Here is a 22,269-nt window from a genome sequence, read left to right on the forward strand (position 1 = left end):
AAAAAATAAAGTTTATGAGTTTGAGCATCAAATATCTTGTCTTTGTAGTGCATTCAACTGAATATGGGTTGAAAAGGATTTGCAAATCATTGTATTCCGTTTATATTTACATCTAACACAATTTCCCAGCTCATATGAAAACGGGATTTGTATCAAACACACGAGCCTCCACCTCTTCATTCACAATTGAAGTTAAAAAAGTGGTTCTGGAGCAATCAAAGCTGCTCACACGGTCACTAAGGTGGCCACTATGTTTGACACAACAACTTAACGTGTATTATATTTTTCCATGAGAGCATTTTTGTTGTAAATTGTGAGGTGTGTCCGTTAAAATCATGGTTGTTTTTACAAATAATGAAAGATGTGAACAAGAGCATGTACTGTCTTTGTGTGATGATTTAAATGAGGTGTGGTTGTATTGTATATTAAGAATGTGTCCATTAAAGGGCATTTTATGACTTTTCTTAATTTGATTACATGCTACAGTATGATTTTTTTGTCATCATTTTATTGCATGATTTTGGTATCCCTTTAATTTAGGTAGCCAAAGACTGCAGATGGAAATTAGCTATTTAGCTATAATCTGGTACAAAACATATCTGCCTTTGAGCTTAATGTTTCTGTGCATTGTCCCTTCAAATAAAGGCTAAACTAAACTAAAATATTAGGCTCTGCACTGTATAAATGCAAAAAAGCTAAAAAAAAAAAAGTTTACATGCTAAAGTTGGCATGTTAAGCGTAAACATGTGAAAAAAGCTAAAAAAAAGCTAACATGCTAAAGTCAACATGCTAATATATGCAAAATAACAAAGCTAACATGCTAACAAGTCGTTGACTCTGAGGTGTATATCGGAAAAATGTGCTCAAAAAGCTAGCCTGCTAATGTCAGCATGGTAACAAATGACTGAGGCGTATATATGTAAAACAACTAACAGAAACTATCATGCTAACATTTTAAGTATTTTAAGGATGTGCCGTTACAAAATGATACTTTTGACACCTTTCCTTGACAAATAGGTTTGTTTGCCCGCAAAGTGTTTGAGACGGTGTCTGCCACTTGCAACAATGGTATGGAAATGTGCTACTTTTGAGTTTAGGTGAATCAATATGAATTAAAATTGTAATTTTGGTGCATTAAAAAAAAATAAAAAAATTGTATTTTAGTAATTTTTTGCCTGGCAACAGTTTTAGTTTCAGTAACATTCCTCGTGTGATTTATGCTGTATTGCATCTCATGCCTACCTTTTTAGGATCACCCTTTCTTAATATATAAAGATTTGTATTTACAACATTAACAATATATACATACTATGCAAATATAAAAAAGCTTGTTGAGAAAACTATGTTGGAATTTCACAAGAAAAAGTTAAAATTTTGGCAGTAGCATAAGAAAAAAAAGTCGATCCAACTCAAAATTTTTCAAGAAAAACTGAACATTTGTGCACTGTTATGATAAAAGTTGGAATTTTACTCAACAACACTCGCCGTTTTACACGAAAAGCTTACAATTTTGGAAATTTTATGAACAGAGTCGTAATTTTACTCGTCAAAAGTCACAATTTTAAAAGAAAACTTTAACATTTTGGCAATATTATAATAATCGGAATTTTACTTGGCAAAATCATGACAAAAGTCACAATTTTATAAGAAACCGTTAAAATTTTGGCAATATTATAATAATCATCGGAATTTTACTTGGCAATATTATGACAAAAGTCATAATTTTATGACAACAATTTTAAATGTTGGCAGTATCGTAATAATAATAATCAGAATTGTACTCTGCAAAAATTATGACCAAATTCATAATTTTACAAAAAAAATGTCACTGTTTTACAGGAACAACAAAAAAACTGGCAATATTGCGTTAAAAGTCAGAATTTTGTATTAAAAAAATGTCACCATTTTGCTTTCAGAAGTATTAATTTTATATAAAAAAGTCATAATTTTGAAAGAAAATATTGCTGTATTACAGAAACAGAAAGAATATGAGAAATTGTTCACAATTTTATGAGAAGAAAGTCGACACACTGCTTTTAGTTCATTTATTTATTGTTTTTATTTATTGTTTATAATGTTTTTTTTTAAATCTTCATTATTTACTACAAGTTATTACAGTATGTCTCTATATACATATTTAAAACATTTTTTTTTATCGATTTTGGCCAAAGGGGCGCATTTCCATTTCTTACACACACTTGTTATTTCATATGTTGACCAGAGGGGGAGCACTTTTAAAACCGAAACACAGTCAATTTAAAAAATCCCTCCTTTTTAGGACCACCGTAATTTTGATGTATTTCACCAACAGGGGGTGCAAATGAGACATTTTCTATTAGAGGCAATGGTTTTCCGTATTGGGACCATAATTTATGTCCTAAATTGTTCACCGGTCCTCATATGGAAGGTTCTTTTCCTTGTTGACGTCTTAAGTCGGGTAGGAATACAAGAACAAACACACACACACACACACACACACACACACACACCTGAGTCTGCAGGTTGACCATGTCAGCCTCCATCTCGTTGTTGGACTCGTTGAGGTCGCTGATTTCTTTGTTCAGCTGCTTGATGTCCTCGTCGCTGTCGAGAACTAAAGGTGAAAAGGACACAAAACACATTTAGGCGCACTCTTAAAGCAACACTACGTAAAAACGTCAGGTTTCTGAATGCAACTTAAAACCGTTTTAAAGCCATGTCCGACTGAAGGTGGTTGTTATAAAGAGTTAAAAGCATACATGCTGATAAAATTGTCGGCATTTGACAATAATAATGTCGAATAGTTGAGATGTTTACATTAAATGTGGCCAAATTAGCATGTATGTAGTCATAATATTAGGGATGGGAATAAAAAAAACACGGTTCTTTTTTGGTATTTCTTTTCCATTTTTTCCTAAGGGATTCCATTAACGGTTCTTCCGGGTGTTGTTGATGTTCCCAACTTTGTGGACATTTTTACTAGACGAACAAAGCTGACATGCTGAGGTTAGCATGCGAATAGTAAACACGCTTCAAGTATCAAAATATGTGACCGTGGGCTTTAAACATGCAAAACTAGCTAACAAACCTAAGACACTAACAGTAAGTATGTTTTCAGTACCAAAATACGTGATTCTGGGCTGTAAATATACAAAACTAGCTAACAAAGCTAACATGCTAAAAGTGACTATGCTTCAAGTACCAAAATATGTGACTCGGGGCTGTATTAATGTAAAATAGCTGACAAAGCTAACATGCTAACACTAAAATATATGGCTCTGGGCTGTTAAACATGCAAAACTAGCTAAGAAAGCTAAGAAACTAAAAGTAAGTATGCTTTAAGTAGCAACGTATGTGACTCTGGGCTGTAAACATGCAAAACTAGCTAAAAAAGCTAAGATACTAACGGTAAGTATGTGTCCAGTACCAAAATATGTGATTCTGGGCTGTAAATATGCAAAACTAGCTAACAAAGCTGACCCCCTAAAAATGATTATGCTTCAAGTACCAAAATATGTGACTCTGGGCTGTATTAATGTAAAATAGCTGACAAAGCTAACATGCTAACACTAAAATATATGGCTCGGGGCTGTTAAACATGCAAAACTACCTAACAAAGCTAAGAAACTAAGAGTAAGGATGCTTCAAGTACCAACGTATGTGACTCTGGGCTGTAAACATGCAAAACTAGCTAAAAAAGATAAGATACTAACAGTAAGTATGTGTCAAGTACCAAAATATGTGATTCTGGGCTGTAAAGATGCAAAACTAGCTAAAAAAAGCTAACATGCTAATAGTAAGTTTGCTTCAAAAAAACAAAATATGTGACTCTGGGCTGTATACATGTAAAATAGCTGACAAAGCTAACATGCTAACAACTAGTATGCGCCAAGTACCAAAATGTGAGACTTTGGGCTGTAAATATGCAAAACTAGCAAACAAAGCTAACATGCTAACAATAAGACTGCTTCAAGTACCAAAATATGTGATTCTGGGCTGTAAACATGCAAAACTAGCTAACACAGCTAACAGTATGTATGCTTCAAGTACCAAAATACGTGACTTTGGGCTCGATACATGTACAATAGCTGACAAAGCTAACATGCTAACAGTAAGTCTGCTTCAAGTACCAAAATATGTGAACCGATAAAGAACGAATCGTTAAGAAGAATTGAAAGCGGGATCGGAACCGGAACTATCTTATCAATTCTCCTCCCGATATAATATATAATAATAACAATGCAAGTAACACTCTCAAACGTAATAAACTTATTTTTGACAACTGTAGTATTTTTAATAGATCCAAATAATTGTTGCACTTCAGTAAATATTAAACGATATTGGAAAAAATATATCAAAATCTTTTTTGTTGCCAATTGAGTGACATTTTTTGATGCCTGTCATACTTTTTATACAAGTTTGAAATAAAAATAAACACGATCCATCTGTTTGATCAAACATTTTCTAACTACGAAATAATGCAAGTAGGTAGCATTCCTATTGATATTGTATCGTATGATATCGACATTGGTATCGGACAACACTTAAAGGGGAACTTCACTATATGAGAATCAACAACACACAATATACACACTGCAAGTATAGTGTGTAGACTTGGTAACAAACAACAAAGACTATTTTTGGACAAATCAGGACAAATTCACAACCTTATCTTTTTGAAGCTGAACATACTAAGGATGAACTACTGCTTCTAGAAGCGAGCACAAAGGAAGAGTGAGACGTTGGAGCAGGCGGAAGCCGAGAGAGTGATAAGAAAGTGACTCGAAGCTGCAAAATGTGGAATTTGAAGCCAATCCATTTCGACATCAATGGAGTGCTTACCCAAATAAACTGAGAAAAAACATCCCCAGCCAGCTGGACCAAACAGACCATCGATTGAGTCACTTTGATATCGATCATGATACAAGCCGCACGTCATGCATGTTATTAGAATTACAGTAGTGTACTAACAAAACATGAAATAATACTTTACAGATACTGTAACAAGATTGTTCATATTTTTCACTCAGTACATGTTGGTGTCTTATCACATTGTTGTGCATTACAAACGCCAACCTGTTTGTGATGTTTATGAAGTAATTGTCCTGTGTTTATGAAGTATTTATACTACATTTGGAAGGAGAAGTTGGTAAGCATGTCTCACCATCACTGGCCCGGAACTTGGTGGTCAGATATTCTTCTGAGGGAAACTTGGCTTTCTTCTTGGCATACAAAGCTCTGGGGCATCCTGAGAGGCTGCACGAACACACACATTGTAAGAAGTCAACACACAATATAAGAAGTAACACACATTGTAAGAAGTCAACACACAATATAAGAAGTAACACACATTGTAAAAAATAACAACCATTGTAAGAAGTAACACACATTATAAGAAGTAAAACAAATTGTAAGAAGTAACACACATTGTAAGAAGTAACACACATTTTAAAAAGTAACACACACTGTAAGAAGTAACACACACTGTAAAAAGTAACACACATTGTAAGATGTAACACACAAGAAATAGCACAACATTTTAGAAGTAACACACAGGATAAGAAATAACAGAGTATCAAACTTAACACGCATTACAAGAAGTAACAGTCAACATAAGAAGTAACACACAGCATATGAAGTAACACAGTATAAGAAGTAACACACATGATAAGAAGTAACACTCAACATAACAAGTAACACACATTATATGAAGTAACACAGTATGAGAAGTAACACACATTGTAAGAAGTAACACACAGTATAAGTAACACACATTTTAAGAATCAACAAACTGTATAAGAAGTAACACACAGTATAATAAATAACACACCATATAAAAAGTAACACACAGTATAAGAAGTAACACACAGTATAAGAAATAACACATAGTACAAGAGGTAACAAGCATAATAATAAGTAACGCACATTATATAAAGTAACACAATGTAAGAAGTAACACACAGTAACATAAGGAATAACAAACAGTATGAGAGGTAACACACATTATAAGAAGTAAACACAGTATAAAAAATAACACACAGTATAAGAAGAAACACACATTATAAGTAGTAACTCACATTGTAAGAAGTAACACACATTATAAAAAGTGACACATATTGTAAGCAGAAACACACATTGTAAGACGTAATGCACATTGTAAGAAGTAACACAAAATGTAAGAAGAAACACACATTGTAAGAAGTAACACACACTGTAAAAAGTAACACACTATATAGGAAGTACACCAAATTATAATAAGTAACACAGCATAAGAAGTAACACACGGTATATGAAGTAACACACAGTATGAGGAGTAACATACAGTATAAGAAGTAACACTAAGTATATGAAGAAACACAGTATTAAACGTAACACAAAGTATATGAAGTAACACAGTGTAAGAAACAACAAACAGTATAAGAAGTAACACAGTATAAGAAGTAACACAAAGTATATGAAGTAACACACAGTGTAAGAAACAACAAACAGTATAAGAAGTAACACGTTGTAAGAAGTAACACACAGTATGAGAAGTAACACAGTATAAGAAGTACCACACATTGTAAAAAGTAACACATAGTATAAGAAGTAACACACAGTGTAAGAAGTAACACAGTATAATAATTAGAACACATTGTAAGAAGTAACACCCAGTATAAAAAGTGACACACTGTATAAGAAGTAACCCACAGTATAGGAAGTAACACAGTCTATGAAGTAACAAACAGTATAAGAAGTAACAAACATTGTAAGAAGTAACACACATTATAAGAAATGACACACATTATAAGAAGTAACACAATATAAGAAATAACACACAGTTTTAGAAGTAGCACACATTATAAGACGTAACACACAGGATAAGAAATAACACACAGTATCAAAACTAACACACATTATAAGATGTCACAGACATAAGAGGTAACACACAATGAAAGAAGTAACACACATGATAAGAAGTAACACTCAATATAAGAAGTAACACACAGTATATGAAGTAACACAGTATAAAAAGTAAGACACACTGTAAGAAGTAACACACAGTATAAGAGGTAACATACATTATAAGAAGTAATGCATCGTATAAGTAAAAAACAGTATTAAAAAATACCATACAGTATAAAAAGTAACACACATTGTAAGAAGTAATGCACATTGTAAGAACTAACACGCATCTTACAGTAATACTCACTGTAAGAAGTAACACACAATACAGGAAGTAACACACATTGTAATAAGTAACACACAATATGAGTAACACATTATAAGAAGTAACACGCAGTATAAGAAGTAACACAGAGCATACAAAGTAACACACAGTATAAGAAGTAACACACCACATAAGAAGTAACACACCATATAAGAAGTAACACAGTATAAGAAGTAACACACGGTATAACAGGCAACACACTGTATATGAAGTAACATACCGACCGTATAAGAAGTAACACACAGTATAACATGTAACACACTGTATATGAAGTAACACACCCACCGTACAAGAATTAACACACAGTATAAGAAACACACATTGTAAAACGTAACATACATTGTAAGAAGTAACACACAGTATAAGCAGTAATATTTTAAGTAATAACACACAATATAAGAAGTAACACCCAATTTATGATGTAACACACATTTTAAGAAGTAAATACACAGTATAAGAAGGAACACAAGTTATAAGGGGTAACATATCTTATAAGAAATTACACACTTTGTAAGAAGTAACACACATTATAAGAAGTAGCACACATTATAAGAAGTAACACACAGGAAAATAAATAACACACAGTATCAAAAATAACAAATCATAAGAAGTGACACACATTATAAGGAGTAACACTCATACTAAAAAGTAACACATAGAATATGAAGTGACAGTATAAGAAGTAACACGTTGTAAGAAGTAAAACACAGTATAAGAAGTAACACACATTGCAAGAAGTAATACACATTGTAAGAAGTAACACACAGTGTAAAAAGTAACACACATTGTTAGAAGAAACACACATTGTAATAGGTAACACACATTGTAAGAAGTAACACATTCTAAGAAGTCCCACACACTGTAAGAAGTAACATATTGTAAGAAGTAAAACACGGTATAAGAAGTAACCCACAGTATAAGAAATACCACACAGTATAAAGAGTGACACACAGTGTAAGAAGTAATACACATTATAAGAAGTAACACACTGCATTAGAAATAACACACAGCGTAAGAAGCAACACACAGTAAAAGAAGTAACCCACATTATAAAAAGTAACACACTGTATAAGAAGTAACACACATTATCAGAAGTGGCACTCAGTATAAAAAATAACGCACATTGCAAGAAGTAACACAGATCATAAGAAGTAACACGCATCATAATAAGTACCTCACAGTGTAAGAGTAACAAAGTATAAGAAGTAACACACCATATAATAATTTAACACACATTATAAGAATTAACACACAATTTAAGAAGTAACACAGTATAGGAAGTAACACACATTCTAAGAAGTAACACATTATAAGAAATAACACAGTATAAGAAGTGATACACGATATAAGTAACACACTATAAAAAGTATCACAGAGTACAAGAAGTAATACACAATATAAGAAGTAACACAGTATAAGAAGTAACACACACTATAGGAAGTAATACACATGATAAGAAGTAACACAGTATAGGAAGTAACTCATAATATAAGAAGTAATAGATATTATAAGAAGTAATACACGTGATAAGAAGTAACACAGTATAAGACGTAACACACAGTATATAAAGTAACACACATTGTAAGAAGTAAAACAGTAAAATAAGTAACACACATTGTAAGAAGTAACACACAGTATAAGAAGTAACACCCATTATAAGAAGTAACACACAATGTAAGAAGTAACACACAGTATAAGAAGTAACACACATTGTAAGAAGTAACACACAGTACAAGAAGTAACACCCTTTATAAGAAGTAACACACATTGTAAGAAGTAACACACAGTATAAGAAGTAACACACATAAGTAACAAAGTATAAGAAATAACACACAATATAAGAAGTAACACATAATATAAGAAGTAATACACATTATCAGAAGTAATATGCATTATAAGAAGTAACACACTATAAGAAGTAACACACAATATAAGATGTAATACACGTTATCAGAAGTAATATGCATTATAAGAAGTAACACAGTATGAGAAGTAATACACAGTATCTGAAGTAACACACAGTATAAGAATTAATACACAGTAAACAAAGTAATATGCATTGTAATAAGTAACACAGCATCAGAAGTAACACACAGTATAAGAAGTAACAGACAGTATAAGAAGTAATATACATTATAAGAAGTAACAGAGTATAAGAAGTAACACAGTATAAGACATTATACACAGTATACTAAGTACACAGTATACTAAATACACAACTACTTGGAGTACACAACTTCTTGGAGTACACAAATAGGAAGAAGTAATACACAGTATAAGAAGTAATATACATAGCAAGAAGTAACACAGTATCACAAGTAACACGGTATCACAAGTAAGACAGTATAAGAAATAACACACAGTATGCTAAGTACACAACTACTTGGAGTACACAAATAGGAAGAAGTAATACACAGTATAAGAAGTAATATACATTGCAAGAAGTAACACAGCATCACAAGTAACACGGTATCACAAGTGACACAGTATAAAAAGTAACACATAAGAAGTAACACAGTATAATAAGTAATATACATTGCAAGAAGTAACACAGTATCACAAGTAACACAGTATAAGAAGCAACACACATTATAAGAAGTAACACAGTAGAAGAAGTAACATAGTATAAGAAGTACCACACAATACAAGAAGTAACACAGTATAGGAAGTAACACACAGTATACTGAGTACACAACTACTTGGAGTACACAAGTGATTTTAGAAAGCAGAGGAAAAGTACATCTTTAGTGTTAGAACGCGCAAAGTAAAAGTTTATTTCCGATCTACCCTTAACTTTATTCTTATTTGAGTTTGCTTTTAGGGCTGCTGCTCTTTTAAGTAGAGGAAGCTCCTTTTCAGCTACTTTCTAAAGACAGTCTCCCATAAAAGATACGAGGATGATCGATTCTACAAAGAAATCCTCACTTACAGGATTGTAAAATTCTCCTTAGCACGGAAGGAATTATGTCTAAAACTGCTCAGGCAGTGGTATGGAGTTCCAGAGTGCTGATTGGCTCACTTTGCTGTCAATCAAAAAGGGATTTGAGGCCAAGCCCACATTGCATGCACCTCCAGAGATGCTCCATGGTTGTGGGCGGGGCAAAGCCGAGGATTGGCAGCAGTAAACAAAAACTATGCTCCCCCATTGAAGTCAATAGACGCTCAACATGTTGAAACGCACTGATTGGGGAAAAAAGTAGCGGATTATGAACAAAAGTTGAATGCATTCTCGCGCATATTTAAGTCAATCAAATATGAATAAAAAAAGTCGATATTTGACCATTTTTTATACTTTATAGCAAATTTGGCCAAAGGCTGAAAGCCGACAGCATGCAAAGTAACCATCCATCCATCTATCCATCCATTTCCTACCGCTTGGCCCTCTTGGGGTCACTGGAGCGTATCCCAGCTGCATTTGTGCTGGAGGCGGTGTACACACACACACATACAGTGGGTACGGAAAGTATTCAGACCCCTTTAAATTTTTTACTCTTTGTTAAATTGCAGCCATGTGCTAAAATCATTTAAGTTCATTTTTTTCCCTTTTAATGTACACACAGCACCCCATATTGACAGGAAAACATAGAATTGTAGACATTTGTACAGATTTATTAAAAAAGAAAAACTGAAATATCACATGGACATAAGTATTCAGACCCTTTGCTGTGACACTTGTATACTTACCTGAGGTACTGTCCATGGTTCTACACCTTCATTGGAGTTCAGCTGTGTTTAATTCTAATGATTGGACTTGATTAAGGAAGCCACACACCTGTCTATATAAGACTTTACAGCTCACAGTGCATGTCAGAGCAGATGAGAATCATGACGTCGAAGGAACTGCCCGACGAGCTCAGAGACAGAATTGTGGCAAGGCACAGATCTGGCCATGGATACAAAAACAATTCCGCTGCACTTAAAGTTCCCAAGAGCACAGTGGCCTCCATAATCCTTAAATGGAAGACGTATGGGATGACAAGAACTCTTCCAAGAGCTGCCCGTCCAACCAAACTGAGCAATCGGGGGAGAAGAGCCTTGGTGAGAGCGGTAAAGAAGAACCCAATGATCACAGTGGCTGAACTCCAGAGATGCAGTGAGGAGATGGGAGAAAGTTCAAAGAAGTCAACCATCACTGCGGCCCTCCACCAGTCAGGGCTTTATGGCAGAGTGGCCCGACGGAACCCTCTCCTCAGAGTAAGACACATGAAAGCCCGCTTAGAATTTGCCAAAAAACACATGAAGGACTCCCAGACTATGATAAATAAGATTCTCTGATAGAACTTTTTGGCCTTAATTCTAAGCGGTATGTGTGGAGAAAACCAGGCACCGCTCATCACCTGCCCAACACCATCCCTACAGTCAAGTGTGGTGGTGGGAGCATCATGCTGTGGGGGTGTTTTGCAGCTGCAGGGACAGGACGACTGGTTGCAATTGACGGAAAGATGAATGCGGCCAAGTACAGAGATATCCTGGACGAAAACCTTTTCCAGAGTGCTATGGATCTCAGACTGGGCCGACGGTTCACCTTCCAACAAGACAATGACCCTAAGCACACAGCTAAAATGACGAAGGAGTGGCTTCGGAACAACTCTGTGACTGTTCTTGAATGGCCCAGCCAGAGCCTTGACTTGAACCTAATTGAGCATCTCTGGAGAGACCTCAAAATGGCTGTCCACCAACGTTCACCATCCAACCTGACAGAACTGGAGAGGATCAGCAAGGAGGAATGGCAGAGGATTTCCAAATCCAGGTGTGAAAAACTAGTTGCATCATTTCCAAGGAGACTCACGGCTGTATTAGCTCAAAAGGGTGCTTCCACTCAATACTGAGCCTAGGATCTGAATACTTATGTCCATGTGATATTTCAGTTTTTCTTTTTTAATAAATCTGTAAAAATGTCTACAATTCTGTGTTTTTCTGTTAATACGGGGTGCTGTGTGTACATTAATGAGGAAAATAATGAACTTAAACGATTTTAGCACATGGCTGCAATTTAACAAAGAGTAAAAAATTTAAGGGGGTCTGAATACTTTCCGTACCCACTGTACATGTGTATATATATATATATATATATATATATATGTATGTACATTTATATGTGTGTATATATATTTATATATACCGTATTTCCTTGAATTGCCGCCGGGGCGTTAATTAATTTAAAACCTCTTCTCACTCCGGGGTTTACCAAAGGCATGCGGTAAAGGTAAGCATGCGATAAGTATTTTAAAAGCTCTTCTCACTCCGGCGCTTATCAAAGGCATGCGGTAAATTTAGGCCTGCGCTTATAAATTTGAGTGTGATGTAAAGATACAATCATGAAAAGCATATTTAATAAAAAAAACTTTATTATGGTCTTACCTTTACTTATAAATGAAGTCCATGCGCGGGTCCTTCTGATCAAAAGCAACGATAACTTGTTTTATAAGAGTCTTCCTTATCTTTCTTCAGTTTTAAAAGTCTCTCTGTCTCGATGGAGATCTTCCTTTATTACCTCCTGCTTCGTTTGAAAGTCCAGTTTAGAAAATTGTTTTATTTTAGATTTGCACGTTCAATAGCTTGGACCTTAAATCCTACTGAATAGCTCTTCATCTTCTTCCCTTTATGCGATTTCAAATTATTGAAATCAGCCTCCTCCATTTTGAAAATGATGACGGGTGAAGTGTCACTCGTGAAATTCTAGGCATGTGCTAATTATTTGGCGAAACGACTTTGACCCGGCGGAAATTCTAGACATGCGCTAATAAAAATAATATTTTGCGAAACGAGTTCGACCCAGCGTTAATCTTGAGCCGACGGTAATGCTAAGCATACGCTAATTATTTTGCGAAACGAGTTTGACCCGGCAGTAATTCTAGGCAGGCGCATACTATATACCCTGCGGCAATTAAAGGAAATACGGTATACACATATATATATATACATATATATATATATTTATATACATATATATACATATATATATATATATATATGTATATATATATATATACATATCTATATATATACATACATATATGTATATATATATATATACATACACACATACATACATATATATACAAACATATACATACATATACTGTACATACATACATACATATATACACATACATATACTGTACATACATACATATATACACACATATATACATATATTCATATATACACACATATATACATATACATACATATATGCATATACATACATATATACATATACATACATATGTACACACACATATGTCACTTCTGATAAATACCAGCTTTTAAAGCCCAAAGTATTGGCCGATAATGATCTGATATCAATGTTCGAAAAGGTTTGATCAAGTGAAATGAGTCAAACACAGAACAAAGGTAAAGAACCCAAAACCAGTGAAGTTGGCACGTTTTGTAAATCGTAAATAAAAACAAAATAAAATGATTTACAAATCCTTTACAACTTATATTCAATTGAATAGACTGCAAAAACAAGATATTCAATGTTCCAACTGGAAAACGTTATTTTTTGCAAATATTAACTCAATTGGAATTTGACGCCTTTAACATGTTTTAAAAAAAGGTGGCACAAGTGGCAAAAAAGACTGAGAAAGTTGAGGAATGCTCATCACACACATATTTGGAACATCCCACAGGTGAACAGGCTAATTGGGAACAGGTGGGTGCCATGATTGGGTATAAAAGCAGTTTCCATGAAATGCTCAGTCATTCACAAACAAGGTTGGGGCGAGGGTCACCACTGATTGCTGAAATAAGCAGGGGCGTCCATGAAAAAGACGGCGCTTAGATGGCAGCATGTGTTGTTCCAAAACCTGTATGTACCTTTCAGCATTAATGGTCCCTTCACAGATGTGTAAGTTACCCATGCCTTGGGCACTAATGCACCCCCATACAATCACAGATGCTGGCTTGTGAACTTCGCGTCGATAACAGTCTGGATGGTTCGCTTCCCTTTTGGTCCGGATGACACTATGTCGAATATTTCCAAAAACAATATGAAATGTTGACTCGTCAGACCACAGAACACTTTTCCACTTTGCACCAGTCCATCTTAGATGATCTCGGGGCCCAGAGAAGCCGGCGGCGTTTCTGGATGTTGTTGATAAATGGCTTTCGCTTTGCATAGTAGAGCTTTAACTTGCACTTACAGATGTAGTGACCAACTGTATTTAGTGACAGTGGTTTTCTGAAGTGTTCTTGAGCCCATGTGGTGATATCCTTTAGAGATTGATGTCGGTCTTTGATACAGTGCCGTCTGAGGGATCGAAGGTCACGGTCATTCAATGTTGGTTTCCGGCCATACCGCTTAAGTGGAGTGATTTCTCCAAATTCTCTGAACCTTTTGATGATATAATGGACCGTAGATGTTGAAATCCCTAAATTTCTTGCAATTGCACTTTGAGAAACGTTGTTCTTAAACTGTTTGACTATTTGCTAACGCAGTTGTGGACAAAGGGGTGTACCTCGCCACATCTTTTCTTGTGAAAGACTGAGCATTTTTTGGGAGGCTGCTTTTATGGCACCAACCTGTTCCCAATTAGCCTGCACACCTGTGGGATGTTCCAAATAAGTGTTTGATGAGCATTCCTCAACTTTATCAGTATTTATTGCCAGCTTTTTCATTTTCTTTGTCACTTGCTGCTGGCATCAAATTCTAAAGTTAATGATTATTTGCGACAACAAAAATATGTTTATCAGTTTGAACATCAAATATGTTGTCTTTGTAGCATATTCAACTGAATATGGGTTGAAAGGGATTTGCAACTCATTGTTTATATTTACATCGAACACAATTTCCCAACTCATATGGAAACGGGGTTTGTACAAGTTACTTCACAACATTGACAAATGTTAGTAAAAAATGTCACCTGTCATCAGACTTTTTATGTACCCTCCTACTTGTTTTTCCAGCAGGTATCGGACTGATGTTTGATATCAACCTTCGCCTAACGAGCATGTTCGTGTGGTGCACGCCGCCCACCTGCGATGCGTGAGGAAGCTGCCGTTGGCGTGTCCCGAGCCGTCGCATCCCGGCGTGGGACATGTGGGTCCTTCGGTCTTGAAGGCCTTCCAGTTGAAGGGGGTCCCGTTGAGGAGACCCTCCTTCTGCCTGCGGGCCGCCAGCGGGCAGCCGTAGGCGCTGCGGTGCGTGGCGTACTTGCCGCTGATGTGTCCCAGACTGTCGCAGCCCGGCACCGGACATCTGCGAGAAGAGAAGAGAAGAGAGGCGAGAGGACGGCGCGGGTTAGACGTCATCGAGAAGATCGACCTCCGGGTCAGCCATTTTCGACGCTAGCATGCTACCAGTAAGACTACACCACTGTTTGTGTGCAATGCAACATGATACTGGATGTACTTTCACTTTCACTTTCACTATGTGCAGCTCAATGTCTGGGCCTGACCGATAGTCACGTGGTCGCTACGTCTGCTCGCCTCTGCATTGCACGCTAGCGTTTACCCTCGGCCTCGCTAAAAAAAAAAAAAAAAAGCAGACAGTAAGGCTTTTTCTGAGCGGTACGAACTTTAAAAGCTCCGAGTCCTCCTGGTTGTCCTTGGTAGGAGTTTTAATTCCACTTTTCTTGGCACGCGGGCACCCAGAGAGACTGAAAACAGAAAGTATGGAGTTGATAACATAAGGTTGAGAGAGGTGTGGTCACCAGAGAACAAATGCTTGGAATGATGGCAATATGTGTGTGTAGTTCCTGTCTGCTTCTACTGTCACTCAGCCTCTCTGACTGACTGTGTGTGTGCGTGCATGTGTGTGTGTGTGTGATGTGTGTGTGTGCACGTGTTTGCAGGAGCCTTTCTCGGGTTGTGTGTTACCTTCTGTGAGAGGCGTAGTTTCCTGTGATGTGACCTGAGCCGTCACATCCGGGGGTGGGACATCTTTGGGGGGGGAAATAAATATGATGTAAATATCCAAATATATGATGGAAACATGTCAGAGGGAAAATGTATCATTTCATTATTATTATCATTAATAGGCATGTTGTGATCAATAATGATCATCTTTGGAGAGATATATGTGTCTTTTTTCTGCAACTAAAAATAAATAAATACATAAATTATAACCTCATAAAAAATTATTTTTACAAATAGTTTAAAAGAAAATTGAAACAATAAAGTTTTGGTGGCAAATGTTTTTGTTTTTTTTTAAACTTGATTTTGTTCCTTTTAAAAATTCTTGAGCACAAAAAAAAAAGGATTTAAACTTAAAAAGAAAAATATTTGGCAGAAAAAAATTATACAAATAACACACAAAAAAAATATTGAAACAAAAAAATCATTGGTTTAAAATATTATTTAGAATTTCAAATCTTTTTTCCCCAAAAACATTGAATCGTAAGCACAAAAAATAAAATAAAAAAAATAAAAAATAAAATAAAACATGTCTGCAAAAAAAATATTTTAAATTAAAGTAAAAGAAAGATTTGGAACCAAAAACAAGTAAAAATACAAATAATTTAAACAACTAAAACAAGTTTTGGTTGCAAACATTATTATTTTTAATTTTTTTGTACCAAATTCCCAAAAAATTAATTCTTAACCACAAAAAAGTATTAAAAGAATGAAACAAATTGAATTAAAAAAAAAAGAATACAAATAACAAAAAAAAAATTGAACAAAAAAGTTGTATTTATTTTTATTTAAATGTTAATTTTGTTCCCACAGAAAACGCTTAACCACAAAAAAGGATTTAAAATGAAAAAAAAAAAAGATTTAAAACAAAAAATAATACAAATAATAAAAAGAAAAAAAAAAGTTTTGGTTGCAAATATTAGTATTTTTAATTTCAAATCATTTCCTTTTTCTTTTCCATATTCCCCCTCTAAAAAAAATCGTCACGACCAAAAAAAAAAAGCATTTAGAAAACAAATAAAACATATCTGCAAAATAAATATTTTAAATCCATCATCCATCCTTTTTCTACCGCTTGTCCCTTTTGGGGCTGCGGGGGGTTCTGGAGCCTATCTCAGCAATAAAACATTTCGAAAGATTTGGAATCAAAAACAAATAAGAATACATCCATCCATCCATTTTCTACCGCTTATTCCATTTTGGAGTTGCGGGGGGCGCTGGCGCCTATCTCAGCTACAATCGGGCGGAAGGCGGCGTACACCCTGGACAAGTCGCCACCTCATCGCAGGGCCAACACAGATAGACAGACAACATTCACACTCACATTAAAATATTTTAAATAAAAAAGAATAAAAATAATAATAATAATAAAAAAAATTTACAAAAAAGTTTTAGTTGCAAATGTTTTTATTTTTATTTTTTTTAATTTAAATGTTAATTTTGTTCCTATAGAAAATACTTAACCACAAAAAAGGACTTAAAATGAAAAGGAAAAAGATTTGGAACAAGAAATAATACAAATAATAAAAAAAAAGTTTTGGTTGTAAATATTTAAAAACATTTTTTATTTTAATTAAATCTTGATTTTGTTCCTTCCAAAAATTATTCAACACAAAAAAAAGGATTTAAAATGAAAAAGAAAAAGATTTGGAACAAAAAATTATACAAATAATTTGTAAAAGATCTCTGCCCTGCCCCCCCCTCCCCCAAATAAATAAAAAAAATTGTAAAAAAAGATTTGTAAACAAAAACTACTAAGAATTAAAAAAAACAAAAACAAAACTGAAACAAAAAGGTTTCGGCTGCAAATATTATGATAATTTTTTTTTTTCTACTTTTAAATCCTTTTCTTGTTTCCAACCACACAAAAAAGGATTTAAAAGAATAAATAAAGAAAGATTTGGAGCAAAAACTAAATATGAATACCAATAAATACCAATAATTAAAACAAATTATACAACAATGTTTTTTAAGAAATTAAATAAATATTTTAAATTTAAAAATAAATCTGCAACCACAAAAACGTATTTAAAATAAAAAAGGGAAAAACAAAAAAAAGAAACAAATAAAACAAATAAATACAATCATTATTAATCAATAAAATTTAATTACAAATGAAACTACAGCTTCACCACTTTAGTCATTATTTTGGCATCTATGAAACTTCTCTATGACTTAAGCTCCAGTCTTCTTGTTTGTTTGAGATTGTCATTACTGCCACAGGTGGTGGAAAAGCGTATTACACCTGAGTAAGGCTACACATCTTTAGTTTTTTTCTGGTTGCATAAAAAGACACACATTTCTCTCTGTAATCATCCATGATGAGATCGCCCAATAAAGATCACATGTAATAACTCCTATCTGTAACTGGTTTTTGCCCTCATTGTGTAAACAATAAAAACAGATTTTGTAAAAACATGAATATTGATTTAGTCACTCAAGAATCGATCAGATACTGATACTACTCTTGGTATCGACACTACCGATATCTGGATGGCTCCGCCCTCCCTTTACGTGACGCCTGGCCAATGTTATTTTCTCTACAACTTTGTATTCATCTACTTGGTAACAACAGCTTACTTCCTGCTAATTTCTCGTGTTGTTTTTAGCCAGCTTAGCGATTAGCAAGCCTTCTTGTCTGCTCCTGGTTTTTTAACATGTTTAGCCTCGTCCTCCAGTGATATTAATACTCGGTAGTAGGGATAACTATTGTTCACGTTTGAACTGATACGGTACCTGGGGAAACGATACCGGTATCAATTTTCGTTACTTTAGCAGGTGTTTAAAAAAGACAAAAGTTTTATAATGAAATACTTACTGATTATGATAACTATGCTGTCCAGTTGTTGTATATTTATTAGATGCCAGTACTGTGTAGGCCAGGGGTCGGGAACCTTTTTGGCTGAGAGAGCCAAGACGCCAAATATTTTAAAATGTATTTCCGTAAGAGCCATATAATATTTTTTTTAACTGTGCATTTTTAAGAAAGACCAACATTTCTAGAGAGGTCTCTTATTCTTTGTAATACCATTGTTATTCTGAAGCTAACTGTGGAGGCGGCGTGGCCTGCAGCGAAGCAGGGTGTTGCCAGGACCGGCCTTGAATTCAGCGACAGGTGCGTAGACGGCCCACCTGGGCCTTTTTATCTGATCACCTGTTGCTATGTTATAAGCAGCAGCCAGGAGGAGAGACGGGCTTGGGGCAGAACGAAAGAGAAAAAACACAATTGCTGGAAAGCAACTGAGAGACTTATTGAAAAATAAAACAATGTCAGTGCTTGGTGGTCTGAAGAACCCCCTGGTGGGCGAGCCCCACGCTAACCAATAATAATTAAATGTCTTCTTACCAACTCCTTGAACATAAAAATGCACGACAATACTTTATATTTTGAACGTTATTTTCAACACTGTGATTACAAGTGGAATTATTCATTATTTATCGTGTTAAGCAATCTCAGCTCAGATTTATCCGAGAGCCAGATGCAGTCATCAAAAGAGCCACAGGTTCCTTACTCCTGGTATAGGCTATCTACAGTTTGTTAAACTAGGAAGCAGCTTTTTCCTTAATGCCAAATGTGGTATGTTGCGCCCTACAAAGTGTTTGTACTGTACGCGTTGCCCGTGATGCACACCAGCGGTTTGCTTGTAAAATTCCTCTTAGTTGTAGTTTTTATTACCGAATTTGGCAGTGTTGTAATCGCCATGTAAAATCGCTGATGCTAATAGCACCCTGTCTCCGGCAAATTCAATGTCGATGAAAGTTCGAAGTTCGAGCAGCGTTGAGTATTTAGGGTGTCATTGCGCTCGTACCAACTCTGGAGCCGGGTTAAAAACGTTCAAAGTTCTGCGGAGAACCGTCAGATCACGGTTTGGCGCCAAGCTACGCCCACATCCTGCGACGTGGGCAAAATTCCTTTGCGATTTATCATCGGCCATCTGTCGAGTGTCCATCATTTCAATCGCAACTTATTCAACATGGTCCCTAGGAGGAGTTCGTTAGTGCGTGTCCCCTGTTTTTGGACTAAAAAAACAAAACCAAGATGGCCGACTTCTTCTTCATTTTCAGGATTATCGATTGAATGGAGCGGCTCCACACTGTGTACGAACATACAACGTTAGCTAATTGCCGCCTCTATCCGACCGAAAATGAATAAAGTATCAGTGAGAAGAAATTACAGTTGTACTAATAAGGTACCGCAGTACTAATTAATAAAAAAAAAAACGGTACTATCCGGCGTCTGAAAAAATACTGCTACTTTTTTTTGTTGCAAGGTGAGGCGCATGTTAGGCAACGCACGGAGCACTCACAAGCAGAAACAGGGTGGAGATAGAAAATGGTGAATGGGACTTATTTTAGCTTGAAAACTAACAATAAAGTTGAAGCTATAACAATGACGAGCCGCTCTTGTGAGCTAGCCAGTACTAATTCATCAAAAACGGTTCTATAATCTTTTTGATAAGTACCTGTCATGTCATTGCTGGTTTTACGAGCAGAGGAGCATGTTCGGCAGCGCGCACACGCACAGAGTACTTACAAGCAGAGACAGTGTGTGGACAGAAAAGGGAGAACGGATGCATTTTGTCCTAAAAACTAAAGATAAAAGTGAAGCTATAACACTCACACGCCCTCAGGAAGAGGTTCTTTAAGAGATGTCTAGATAGCTAGCAGCTAACATCCATCCGCACTAATCACTAATCCTCGTCTCTATGGCGACAAATAAAGTACATTTCTTACAAGTGATATCCCTGTAGGACGAGAAGCTAAACATGCGTCACAACACACCGTAGGACAGGGGTGACCAACCTTTTTGAAACCAAGAGCTACTTCTTGGGTACTGATTAATGCGAAGGGCTACCAGTTTGATACACACTTAAATAAATTGCCAGAAATAGCCAATGTGCTCAATTTACCTTTAATAAATAAATACATATATATATATATATATATATATATATATATATATATATATATATATATATATATATATATACATATATATATATATATAAATGGGTATTTCTGTCTGTCATTCCGTCGTACATTTTTTTTCCTTTTACGGAAGGTTTTTCGTAGAGAATAAATGATGAAAAAAACACTTAATTGAACGGTTTAAAAGAGGAGAAAACACGAAAAAAAAAGAAAATTAAATTTTGAAACATAGTTAATCTTCAATTTTGTATCTTTAAAATTCAAAATTCAACCGAAAAAAATTAGGAGAAAAATTGACTATTTCGAATTTTTTTGAAAAAATTAAAAAAATAATTTATGGAACATCCTTAGTAATTTTTCCTGATTAAGATTAATTTTAGAATTTTGATGACATGTTTTAAATAGGTTAAAATTCACTTTGAAATGAAATTTAAATTTAATTCTACAGATTTTCTAGATTTGGCAGAATATTTTTTTGAATTGTAATCATAATAAGTTTGAAGAAATATTTCACAAATATTCTTTGTCGAAAAAACAGAAGCTAAAATGAAGAATTAAATTAAAATGTATTTATTATTCTTTACAATAAAAACATTTTAAAAAATACTTGAAAATTGATTTAAACTGTCAGGAAAGAAGAGGAAGTAATTTAAAAGGTAAAAATGTATGTATGTTTAAAAATCCTAAAATCATTTTTAAATTTGTATTTTTTCTCTAAAATTGTCTTTCTGAAAGATATAAGAAGCAAAGTAAAAAAAATAAATGAATTTTTTAAACAAGTGAAGCCCAAGTCTTTAAAATATTTTCTTGGATTTTCAAATTCTATTTGAGTTTTGTCTCTCTTAGAATTAAAAATGTCGAGCAAAGCGAGACCAGCTTGCGAGTAAATAAATACAATTTAAAAAATAGAGGCAGCTCACTTAAGTGAGCTATTTTTAGAACAGGCCAGCGGGCTACTCATCTGGTCCTTACGGGCGACCTGGTGCCCGCGGGCACCGCGTTGGTGACCCCTGGTGTAGGAGGATACAATAGCTCACCGCTAACAGCAAACTAGCGCTACTTAATGTAAACAAATGGGTGTGTCTACTAGGGGTGTACGGTATACCGGTACTAGTATTGCATCGCGGTACTAATGCATCAAAAACGGTACTATACTCTGTTTAAAAAGTACCTGTCATGTCACGTCATGCCATTGATGGTTTTACGACTGGAGGAGCATGTTCGGCAGCGCACGCAGCTGGAGTATTTACAAGCAGAGACAGTGTGTGGACAGAAAATGGAGAACGGACGCA

General features: G+C 35.0%; 1 protein-coding gene across 7 annotated transcripts in view; it reads right to left on the bottom strand.

Moving 5' to 3' along the window:
- LOC133554356 (myelin transcription factor 1-like) overlaps positions 1 to 22,269 on the bottom strand; it is a 180,734-nt gene that overhangs the window by 16,012 nt on the left and 142,453 nt on the right. For 5 of the 7 annotated variants that reach the window (XM_061902981.1, XM_061902982.1, XM_061902979.1 and 2 more), the window contains 5 exons: positions 16,013 to 16,075; positions 15,712 to 15,792; positions 15,171 to 15,392; positions 5,144 to 5,235; positions 2,490 to 2,593 (listed from right to left, as the gene is read on the bottom strand). In XM_061902981.1, the coding sequence (XP_061758965.1) occupies positions 2,490 to 2,593; positions 5,144 to 5,235; positions 15,171 to 15,392; positions 15,712 to 15,792; positions 16,013 to 16,075 (562 nt within the window). The remainder of the gene's footprint in view (positions 1 to 2,489; positions 2,594 to 5,143; positions 5,236 to 15,170; positions 15,393 to 15,711; positions 15,793 to 16,012; positions 16,076 to 22,269) is intronic. The other 2 variants (XM_061902985.1, XM_061902983.1) reach the window with 1 other exon arrangement.

The sequence above is a fragment of the Nerophis ophidion genome, linkage group LG06, assembly GCF_033978795.1.
Source record: "Nerophis ophidion isolate RoL-2023_Sa linkage group LG06, RoL_Noph_v1.0, whole genome shotgun sequence".
In the NCBI taxonomy this organism is placed as follows: domain Eukaryota; kingdom Metazoa; phylum Chordata; class Actinopteri; order Syngnathiformes; family Syngnathidae; genus Nerophis; species Nerophis ophidion.